The sequence below is a fragment of the Prenolepis imparis genome, unplaced genomic scaffold (genome assembly GCF_030444845.1).
Source record: "Prenolepis imparis isolate NDT839.2.m4 unplaced genomic scaffold, iyPreImpa1.0 SCAF_4, whole genome shotgun sequence".
Taxonomy (NCBI): Eukaryota; Metazoa; Arthropoda; class Insecta; order Hymenoptera; family Formicidae; genus Prenolepis; species Prenolepis imparis.
The window spans coordinates 758,383-769,947 of NW_028141162.1; the positions used below are offsets into that span (position 1 = coordinate 758,383).

The following is an 11,565-nucleotide window of genomic DNA, read 5'->3' on the forward strand; positions in this document are numbered from 1 at the left end:
TGTGCATTTAGATAAGATAATATGAAGAATCGCTCATAGATGTCGTATAGTGTATCATAAAAATGGTCACGTGATGATTGAATACGAAAACGCATATCTCTCTCTCTCTTTTTCATGACTAATTAATCTGAAAAAAGTGCGCGTCGCGTCGCATATAGTTTCCAGAAGAGATATTACGTAAGGATTTCACGCAAATGGAAGAAAGGTCGGTGAATAATTAATAGTTAATGTGTTAATCTTTTTATATAGAAAGATAAGAAAAATGGTCAAATTTAAGAAAGCTTACAAGGTCGTTTTACATTTTCGCTTTTTTGTGATATCATCGCGAGCCGATTCTATGTAACTGTAAGTACACTTTGATATCGGATGCTCGACAGGCGCATTTACAACTGTCGTCCAAATAATCGAGGCGATCATTCCCAAAGTCCGCGCCATGTAAAGTATCGTTTGATTGAGGCTCATATCCGTCAATCCGTAGCACTAAAGACAATAAATCATTGCAAAGCAATCCACTAATTTGTTAGAATACATAATGAGCGCTGTCTTATTTTTTCTTCGATCTTTTTTTTTAAAAAAAGAATCGAAATTATGAAAGAGACATAAATATTGAATCTTGTGCACTTAAAAATTTTATTTTTAATTATATATATTCCTGCTATATAAAAAAGCGCGCATATAATTTTACCTGAAAAATAAGTGAAGCTATGACGCTCTGTTCCGGATAAATATCCCTCCTCTTCGGTCTCTTCAGCGCCGATTGTATTATCCGCGTGATATCCTGCGAGAGCTAAAGATTTTACAATTAGTTTTATCGCGTACCTTGGCAAAGACGAATGTTTTCTTTATCGCGCGCGTGCGCGCACATACACGTACCTTGATTTCGGAATTATCGGGTAAATGTTGTCTGGCATAATCCAGGAGAGCCGTGTACCGTGGATCGGAGAAGTCCGCCTCCATGTGTCCTATCAATTTATCTCTGCTCCATAAATTTAGCACGAGAGTTCTCAAGGCGTGTTCCGTCCACGCTCGACCGAGCGCATTCTGCACTTTCGTTTGTAATTCTTTCCACTACATAATGTATGAAAAAAAAGAGCTAGAAAAGCGTAAAGAATATTTTTTTATTTTATTTTATTTTTTTCAACTAACCTGCGACATCGTTCCACTTTTAGGCTCGTCGACGTACGCCAAAACGCTGCTCGATAATACCTCATTTATATGGAGATCAGTCGCACCCAAAATATGTGTGACATGAGCGGCAGGAGCCCCCCCGTCATCGTCACTGTTAACAATTGTTCGATTCTTTTATTTTTCCCTCAATACTTGGTTAATTTGAAAGATAAAATGGTAGGATTTCAACATTAAATTCTAACACGAAATTCGCCTCTCAATTAATCATTTTTCTCTTTAATTTTTACTTTGAATTGTTTGAATATTTTAGATAATTAATTTCGTTGTTTTTAAATGTATGTTTTAATGTTTGAATTTACTTTTTATCCGTGAAAATTTGTATTATTGGAAACAATTAAAAATTCAAGGCTATACTTACGCGTTTAAAGTGATGTACAACCTGAGGAAATCCGCGACTGATGATTTTCGACTGTCAAAGCTCTCGTTCACGTTGGTTAAGCATTCTAACAGAAATTGAACCCAATCGCCGTCACCGCTCACATTTTTCAACATTTTTCTCTTTGCAACCAGACCGATGATCGCTGGTAAGGTTGCAAGAAATTCCATACTATCCTCATAGGTATACTTAAAGTCAAAATAAACGTTTTATTAAATATATCGAGAGAAATATAATAGACGCATCAATTAAAAGATATAAAACAATAACATTTTGTAATATATATATATATATATATATATTGCAAAATGTTATTAGGTAGGTCCGAAAAGTCGCTATATAGTTTATATTTTCTATTTTAACTCGCTATATATAACTACGTCCTTTGCACTTTATATTCTTTGCTATTTTGTCAAAGAAAACAAATATTTTTTTTTTATTAATAAAATGTCAATTTTTATAAGTAACGCGATTTTCTGCTTATTGAGTAAACATTTTCATAATGACATCTTTTTTCAATTACCTCCCAATATGTATACGGCATAGCGCCGTGTCTCTTGGCCTCCTTCGCTTGTTTGCTGATGTTGAAAATTGTGAGTGCGACCGATAATCTATGCATGGGTGTAATTGCCTCGGGCATAGAGCGCAAAACTGAAATTATCATTTCACTCCGCGGTCCTGACCACCACTCGGTGCACTTTTGACGTCGCGATGTCCAGTCGGCGATCAGCGAAGCTGTCTGCTGCTGCGTCGGAATGTCACCGGTTAAGAGCAGCCAAAAGATAGCTTCCGCACTCGGCGAGTTTCCTTGACGAGGCAATAGAGTGACTACTTCCGGTATAGTCAATCCACGGTACACGAGCTAAAGAAGTTTCGAAAATAAGAAAAGTATCGATATTTTTTATCCACGACAAGCTTAAAACTTTCTCAAACCGATAAAAGAGTACATTAATTTAACTAATTTATTATAAAAATATAAGAATGAAATACTAAGCTAAGCAAATATTTTCAAGAGAAATTCTCTCGTGTTTCTTCAGCATAATTTTTTCGAGATATATTGTTTATATTGTGTTTATATCAGTAAATGAATATTCTGCGATCATATTACGCCGCGTTTAGGATCGATTTCCGAAGTTTCTTTAACGATTGCGTTTACGTCGCTCAATCCTTCGTACAGACTGTCGATCGTAATCTGACTGATAATATTCGGACCGAAGTAACGTCGAATATATCTCAGGAGATCGTGATGCACGGGGATCTTCTCGCAGAGAGCCTCCTTTAAGTTTGTGCTCGTGCTGGGTTCTCCTCTCGTCTTGCTTACCTTAGAGCAGACAGATTTAATGTTCATCTCGTACATTTTGAAAAGCTGTTTACGTATTTAAATAGAATCACGAATGGAATTAGCGAGTTCCTCGCCAAGTTTCTCCCGCGCGAATTACTTATATATCGCAACCTCGTACTTCGATAAATCAATTCCAACCGTCATACGTGCCATTCTCTCGTTCCAAAGTTAGCCTTTCTTTCGCTGATGCAATTCTTTCCCTTATCCCATAAAGTGAACAAACGAACTTTCCGACATCGGAATCCTCTTGACGGTTGAAACATCTTTCGTAATCTTTAATAATCTCTTCACTTCGAGAGTCCGAATTGACCGACGATGTGTTACGTAAAAGATATAGCAAAGATGAAGCAGCGTGTGTGTTGAATTTTATTTTCAATTTATTTGATGCGAATTGAACACTTGGATTTATTTTTTTCATCTGAAATGCAATGGAACAATTTGTGCGTTACTTTAAAGACATTTTGACGTTTAATCTGACGAAGAGAAATTAGAAGCGAGAGTTTTCGATTTTGCTGTTTTTGCGTCGAATATACATATATACATATATATATATTTATATATACATATATAATTTTTTAATTTAATACTTACCGCACTAATGAAAATCTGTAATCTATTAAATGATAATTATGCAAACAGACGTGTTAGGCAATTTTCAACGCGGAATGCATTTTTTGGGCTACATGTAGAAAAAAATGCGCATCTCTAATATTTTGCTGATTTTTATTGCGAATAATATCGTGCGTACATACAAAATAAGAGATCATCGCTTGTAGTTTGTACAATATCGTTCTCGTATTTGTATGTATCAGTTACATGTCACACTGACACAAATCGATAGTGTAGAACGAGGGAATCACATCTGAAAAAATATCGGATACTCGCAGCCTCATATTTTCGGTGTATTTTTGTTTTATATTTTAATGATTTTTTGTTTCTTCACGGTTGCAATTTTTCCTCTTCCTCTCCCTCCCCCCTTCTCTCTCTCTCTCTCTCTCTCTCGTTCCAAACCATCGAAAATACGTCGATTTACGATATTCGTACAAACGTCTAACTTCTAACGAATACATGCGTTCGCGTATTACAAAATGCATTTGTGCAATTCGAGTAATTGAGCATTTATGTATGTTTTTATATCATTGTCTGGCTCGTATGATTATTCTCAACAAATGTGTTCAAATATAACAGATAATAATAATATTGATAACATTCTATTGCTAATGTATAGTGTTCTACGCATACGTGATACGCTGTGAGTATGGGCGATTAAAGTGGCGCGTTTAACGAATTTAACGGGGATGTGTCATATTTCAAGATCTAAGATAAAAATTGCGCGCGTATATATATATATGTGGCTATGCACATGTTGCATTTATCATAGAATACATACAAACGGTAATAACGCTAATATACACGATATATGCTAGTATAATACTAAGTATATAACATCTCGTAATATATATTACATATTAACGATTACGTTTTTCGCGAATGATTAACTATATATGTTCAACATTAAATTAATAATCGGTTAACTTTTTTAACAGAGTATAGTAAAATATATATGTGTATATATATATATATTATATGTGTATATGTATATATATAATACTATTGCTTCGTCCTTTCCGAATACCTTCCTAATACAACGTCAATATTATATTTAGGCCGAATGCAGCATGAGGAAAGGATTGAGCTGAAAGAAATGCACTCGACCGCTGCATTTTGCTATCTTCTCATCTTATTTAGTATAATCTTGTTATTTTTTATTCACATTCGATAATCCTCCCGAACATTTTTTATCGTCATTATCGAATGTTAATTTCTATTGGCACGATTTCATTTTCTTCGGAGAAATTCAATGAAGTCTATATATAATTTTGATTCGTCAAAAATCGCATATGTACGCCATAATTTGTGTGATTTATATAAAGAAATATAATCTTTAAACACACGTACAAGTGACATACAAATGCGAATACAAAAAAAAATGTAATACCGCGAAGAGAGATGAGTCCACTAAAGTCTGGAAATTTTGGCGAATGATTCGTTAGATTAGAAAATCTTTTATATATACGGTTGAAATTTGCGAATTTACCGTTGACGTTTTTTTTTATTTTCGATTATTATTTTCGAAATTTCAATTATTATTGTCTCTTATTCCGAAATCACGTCTCCTCGCTCGTACATCTTCGCGCGCGTTATTCGACGACTCTTTGCAACTTTAGAAGAATCATCTGTACGTCTATTGCTTTCGACTTTCGCCGATCGATGTGTGTGCTCTTTTATTGAGCAAATTTTCATTGCTTGAGACTCAATGATCCGCGGTACGCTAAATCGAGAGACTACGAGTCTCTGTATATCTATCGAAAAGCGCATTTTCTTGCACGATCGCACGAGATCTATGTATGACCTCGGGGGTATGATTTAGTCTCAATGTCAGAGAAGAATGCACTTCTCGCCGGTGTCGTGCGGATAGGCTCGCATCGGTTGCGAAGTCGCGGGTGATGGCGAATTTGGCTTACCCTCTATCGCCTGAATATTCTTCATCAGTTCTCGGAATACCTATCAATTATCGAGACAATTGTTAGTTATTTTTAATTTCTGTGAAATGTTTGATATTTATTATTTTACGAATCCACAAAAATTGTATTTAATAGAACAACGAAACTTAAACAATTCTGAAAGATATTCTAAAAACTCTACTCTTTTAATTTTAGCGATGAATTCTTTGTTCGAAATTTTTCGACTTTTTTTAAAAAGAAATTTCAATCATTATTCGTCGCAATAATTTAATTTCGCTAAATACGATAGAATAATAATGAAATTGAAGTAACTAGGAGAGAGTAAAGGTAACTTTAATTCGAACGGGGAGGGTAATACGTAGATTATTGTCTCTCGACGAGGAGATTGATAAATAATATATGAAGCGCACCTGTACGACGCGACAGTTAAATCTGGCACTGCACTCGACGTAACCGCATCTCCAATGCTTCCGGACGAGATTCACGATGTCCCTGTATCTGGTCCCGGAAGCGACGGCCTGCGACAATTCGTCCTGCTTGTTTCCGACCACCAGCAACGGTACGCCTCTCATGTCGCGAGCCTCGTAGATTTGTTCGCGTAACATCCTGATGTACTGAACAAATAAATCGTAAATAAGAGAAGATACAGAAAAAAAAAAATTTTAGCTATTTTTTTCCATGTTGTAAAGTTGTACATATTTTTCAGTATTTCAATTTTATAAGAAGTAGATGCGTCATTTTAATACCATGCATTTTTTCAAGAAATGCGCGTTGTAATATTTCTAGATAAAATATGAGTTAGAGAGTTTCTCTTCTCTTTGTAGTCTAATATATAGTTGTACATAACTGATTTAGATTTTGATCACGCGTAACATTATTATTATATATAGCGACGCGTTCTTCATCTATACTTTTGACTTGTTGTCGGTAAAAATCGATTCAGAAAACTCGTGCAAACTCTGTGTTAGGTTTTGTTCCCAAGAGGCCGGCCTTTCGTCACCCGGGCAAACATTCAGATAATCAAACTTTTACGCCGGCAACTTCGTGTCGGCTGCAAGTCGCAGAAGCGAAGTGATAGGTTTCGTGAGAAAAAAAATCTCGCGCGAAAAAACTTTGCGAAGAAAGACGTTTGTCGCGAGTTTCTGACACTGACTTGTCGAAATAAAATTCTGTCTCTTGCGAGAGAGAGCCTGTGCGTTCAATTTATCACACTTTAATGTCGAATTTCTCGTCAGCGTGGGGTACATACCTGAAACGTGTCCTGATTACTGAGATCAAACACGAGCACGTACGCTGTCGCGCTCCGTAATCCATAATAACGGAAATCGGTCCATTCCAGATGCGAGCTCACCGGGAAGTACGGAATGGTCGGCAGATCGGTGATCTTCAGTTCGTACAATCGATCGGCCAGCACCACACTCGGATAAAATGTCTCCCTTCGCTCGGTAGGCGTGTATTCCTCGGAGAACTCGCTCCAAACAAATTGCTGGAAGCATGAAAATCACGGAGTTCGTAAAAATAATAAGAGCATAAGAGCTATAATAAAATGACACATTTTTTTTTCGTCGGAAGCGAACGGCGTTCCTTAGGAAATTCGTTGTGCCTTTTAATTATCTCGCGAGTCGATAATCGTCGCCTTCGATAAGCGGAAACTGCTATCGGAAATGAATCGAGCGCCCGAGCGACTCGTTTCCGCGATTTCTTCCCTTCCTGGCTTTGAAACAAAGATTCCGACACCTTTTCGTCAATTGTATATGAAGCGCGCGCATGTAAAATCGCGTTTCGTATATGTGGAACACTTTCTAAGTCGTCGATGCAATTAATTGAAAGTAATTTATAAAAAAAATAGACAACTATTTGCAATTTATATTTATTCATAAAATATCAAAGGGTCTGAAGTTGTACGTTAAATTGAATATTTTTTTATTTCAGAATAAATCTATTAAACTGATAGAAATTCGATGCACACGTAACTGACTACACGTTTGATATTCGATAAATTAATTGAAGAAAACAGGCTAGAAAATATTACGCGAAATACGTAAAAGTAATTGATAATACGATCATGTAATGGGAAAGGACTTTACTCGGATTATACTTGTCTTTCCCACGCCGGGTGCACCCAGGAAGACAACTTTAACGCGATCTAATGTGTCCGCGGGACTATCCTCTTCTTTCGATCCGCCATCGGCACCTTCGTAGGTTATTGTATTTCCTCCTCTTCTTTCCAAATAATCGAGGTCCAACTCTGCAGCAGAGAGGCAATCGAATTGTGTGAAACACGCAAATAGAGTGTGTATATGTGTGACATATGCAGTAGAGAAAACTTGTTGCTCGGTGTACACGGTATCGAGGGATTTTATTAACTTCGTGAGATCCGATCTTTGGGAATATTGCGATGCGAATGAATCTCGTCGTTTTGAATTAATTTCGCGATGTGCATGTTCCGCAAATTATATATCCGCATATTAAATTTCGATGAAATATCAAGGATTATATAGTATTGTTTGTATAGTCTACCAAAGTTATTCTCAAAGTTCATAACCGTGTATTTTACGTTTATATAAAGAGTATAGTCAAGATTTCATCAATATAAATTAAAGCCAGAATCCTTTTTTTAAGATTTAAAAATGTAAATCAGATTAAGAAAAAAATTTTGTGCAAAAAAGTGGTAAATTGAGAAATCTGATAAATTGTTAAATATCATAGTCTAATTAGTATACCACGCAGGTAGCGAAAATGATTGAAAAACCTTGTTTGTTTCCTACGTCGATTTGATTTTTACGATATGCCCGCACAGAAAAAAAGAAAGAGAAAGAGAGAAAGAGAGAAAATGCGCAACTATCCGGTGGAACGAATTAATTAACAGTATTTAGAATCCGCTTCGGAAGAAACGAATAATGAGATCGCAACTTTAGCCGTTAGTCACGAGAACATCGTTTCGCATGTATTGTAAAGTACCAAGTTTTCCGTAGAAAACTTCGCGGAAAAGTATTTTCTGAACATTTGTTTTGTCGATTTTGCAATAGATATATAATACTATTCTATAGAATCTTCCGTCGTAAAGATATATATATTATTCATGAAACGATGAGAGAGAATAAATTTTTATGCGGGAACTTCACACACGCATCCATAAATTGCGTATCTACACTGTAAAAAAATTTAGTAAATTTACACAAATAATAGGTGTAAAAATTACATGATTAGTCTTGTAAATATAAGAAATCATGTAATTATACAGAAATTATGTAATTCCACAAAATTATGTAGATTTGTCTTTTATTATGTAAATATATCTTCTTTTATATGGAAACTTACGAAATAATATGATATTTTAAAGATTTTATGTAATTATCTAAATTTTTGTAATATTACTCAATACAACAGTAATATTCTATATATCATGTTTAATAATATGTATAATAATAATATGTTTAATAATATATTGTGTTTAATAATATGTTTAATAATACAATTATAAAAAATATTTTTACATTATCGTTTTATAATTTTACATACATATTGTAAATTTATTTTTGCAATCAGCTTAATTACAAATGAAATTAATTTTACTTGTATATACTGCAAATTTACAAACGCGTGGAAATTTACAACTATTATAGTGGGTCTTAAAATTACCCACTATAATAGTTGTAATTTTACACAAAATTTTTTTACAGTGTATCGAGATCGGATTCGTTTGTCTTTCTCTCAAGTATTTACTTTGCAGGATTGCACGCGCGAACAAAATGCGTTTGCAGCGCATCCATAATTGAAAAGATTTAATTTCAAGATATAATTCTGCGAAAGAAATAGTAAATAATGTATCAATTGCAAGGAGACACGTTACACGAAGATGCATAGCATCCAATGGCGTGTCAGGGTTTTACAATTTACGAAATTGAAATAAAGCGTCTGTGTGTGTAAATTATATTTCTATATAAATTTACTAAAAACTATATATAACGCGCTTATAAATTAAAAAAATAATATTTAATTAATACGGATAAGATTATACAAGATATTTTCTCCTGCTCTCTAAACTCGAACATGGTGCGTCAATTTACGCCGCCATAAAAAGCAGAGAACGACAGATATGCACTTTATAATGGAAATCAATCAAATCCCCAATTCGTGATTAAATAATCGAGTTAATTAAGTGCTCTTATAATATAACATTACATCACAAAATAAGCACAATAATGAATTATATTGAATTCTTCTGTGAATGATTAATTTTTCACCTTTTCACATCAATGTATATTAGCTACCCGGGTACCAACTGCGTGTTTTTCACACATTGCACTACGACAATTTCTTTATAGCAGCTGCTGGAAGCGTTGAACATTTTTTCCCGTTATATTTATATTTTACTAGGTTTCCGAATACAAAGGCCCTTTGTATTTTGTTTCGCGGGCATAGAAAAGTTTCGACACATTTTTAATATTTAAAATTGCTTTGGATACCCGTTCGTATTCGTTCAGAAAGATTAAATTGACAGAAAATTATTTATATCGTATGTTCTTAAATAAAATCAATATAAAATTTTCCCCGCAACGTTTTTTTTCTATTCTTTTTATATAATAAAAAATAAAAATATCTCGCATTTATATAGAGTACGATGAACTTATCGAAACGTCACGTGTATTGACAAGCGAATTAGGCGTTTACCCAAAAGCCGTCTGTTCGCTTGCAAGATCGAGCTCGATGACGTCTCGTCGTCTCTAAGCGTGCGATCCATGAGATTGAATTAGAAATAATATCGCGATCGCGATGGCAATAAATAACGAATGCTCGCATCGCGCATCTGTCGCCGCGTTCGGACGACCTTCGCGGTCGAAGTTCGCCGATCGACTGACGAGAAACTCCGGGATACTGTCTCTTCTCAGGCAGGGATCAACGACCATATACGTATGTGTATATGCCGAGAATTATAATCCTGCGATTATTATATCGCGGAGATATAATGTTTAAAAATGTCTCTCCGAATTATTCGAATTGTTAATATTGAACGGTGGAATTCTTTGAATGATAAATATTTCTCTACATTTCTAAATTTTCCCGTGCACGTGCCAGGTTGCAGGACGAAGAGATCATCGCACAGTGTGTCTATTAATCGGATTAAATTATATAAATTATTACGTTAAAGTTTGGGAAAGACGGCTCCGTCGTCGTCGTTGTTATTCCATCAATAGAATGTCATAGTATGCAGAGCTAATTATGCATAGCTGCAGGCTTTTAATTAATTTTAGCTTTCATAATATTAATATGTAATGTGATCAAAAGTAATCGATGAGAGTGCGATTATTACGTTAACTCTTTTTAAGAAAAACTATTTCATAATTCTCGTATCACAGAGAGATTTTGATTAGATATATCGATTTTTTTAAATCAATTTAAAGATCTCATTATATTGAGACGAAACACAGAGAAATAATAACAAATCAATATATGTAAAATACATTTTTACATAGCGTTTTATTCAACGGTATATGAAATGATTTTCTCTCGTGCATATCTTAAGTAATAATTAGACAAGTATAAGATATTTCGAGAAAAAAAGATTACAAATAATACTTACGATAGTGCTTGTGCGGCGGGAGGCTTCGCCTCCTCCAGCCGCTCGCAGTTTTTGTACCTATGGTTATCGCTGATTCGCCAAAAAATTCTCACAAGTTGCCCCAGTGTCGCTTAATTTCGATCGATTTCGTTGTTTGAGCCTCCTAATGATTATTAAAGATGAGTTCTTCGTCGATTGCGCCAACAGTGTCTTCAACACTCTGCTGCTTTTAAATTTTCTCCTCTTTTACATCTTTTTACTTTTTATCTTTTTTTGATATATATTATAAATATGTATATAATTGGAAAAATGCGCTAATGTGGATTATCTTCTTCAATAAAAATTATCTCACTGTATTGTTTAACTCTTAGAGTCTAAATGTCAATGATGTTTACAATCTCATGCTACAAATAAAGAGGTTTCGATTGTCCTTTGGGTACTATTTCATCCCGAATAGATACTCCGAGTTCATTTTGCCTCGCTTCACATCCTCTCAATTCAAAACGTTCCCAAGAGACATCTACAATATTTCACTACTTTATATAGATAGATTATGTAACTCGTTGCATCT

The 11,565-nt window shown here is 34.7% G+C and overlaps 2 protein-coding genes across 2 annotated transcripts; both read right to left on the minus strand.

Annotated features, from left to right (window-relative positions):
- Positions 1–282: 282 nt before the first annotated feature.
- On the minus strand, positions 283–3,084 carry LOC145934698 (citrate synthase, mitochondrial). Its single transcript, XM_083035355.1, has 7 exons — positions 2,673–3,084; positions 2,088–2,426; positions 1,547–1,752; positions 1,147–1,279; positions 874–1,068; positions 686–787; positions 283–480 (listed from the first exon to the last, which is right to left on the minus strand). Exons 1-7 carry the CDS (start codon positions 2,919–2,921, stop codon positions 283–285), a joined length of 1,422 nt encoding a protein of 473 aa, XP_082891481.1. The 5' UTR covers positions 2,922–3,084.
- Positions 3,085–3,625: 541 nt separating this feature from the next.
- On the minus strand, positions 3,626–10,829 carry LOC145935557 (ras-like protein family member 10B). Its single transcript, XM_083037021.1, has 5 exons — positions 10,087–10,829; positions 7,519–7,786; positions 6,681–6,917; positions 5,842–6,045; positions 3,626–5,471 (listed from the first exon to the last, which is right to left on the minus strand). The coding sequence occupies exons 1-5, from the start codon at positions 10,173–10,175 to the stop codon at positions 5,346–5,348; spliced, it is 924 nt and encodes a 307-aa protein (XP_082893147.1). The 5' UTR covers positions 10,176–10,829; the 3' UTR covers positions 3,626–5,345.
- Between the last annotated feature and the right edge of the window lie 736 nt (positions 10,830–11,565).

Excerpts from the sequence above, each read along its gene's own strand:
- LOC145934698 (XM_083035355.1), bottom strand. The coding sequence starts at position 2,921 with ATGTACGAGATGAACATTAAATCTGTCTGCTCTAAGGTAAGCAAGACG. Across the intron at positions 1,753-2,087 it reads TGCCGTATACATATTGGGAG|TATACCTATGAGGATAGTAT; the intron begins GTAATTGAAAAA and ends TTTGACTTTAAG. Across the intron at positions 1,280-1,546 it reads TTGTACATCACTTTAAACGC|TGACGATGACGGGGGGGCTC; the intron begins GTAAGTATAGCC and ends AATTGTTAACAG.
- LOC145935557 (XM_083037021.1), bottom strand. The coding sequence starts at position 10,175 with ATGGATCGCACGCTTAGAGACGACGAGACGTCATCGAGCTCGATCTTG. Across the intron at positions 7,787-10,086 it reads GGTAAACGCCTAATTCGCTT|CCTCGATACCGTGTACACCG; the intron begins GTCAATACACGT and ends GTTAATAAAATC. Across the intron at positions 5,472-5,841 it reads TTAACTGTCGCGTCGTACAG|GTATTCCGAGAACTGATGAA; the intron begins GTGCGCTTCATA and ends GATAATTGATAG.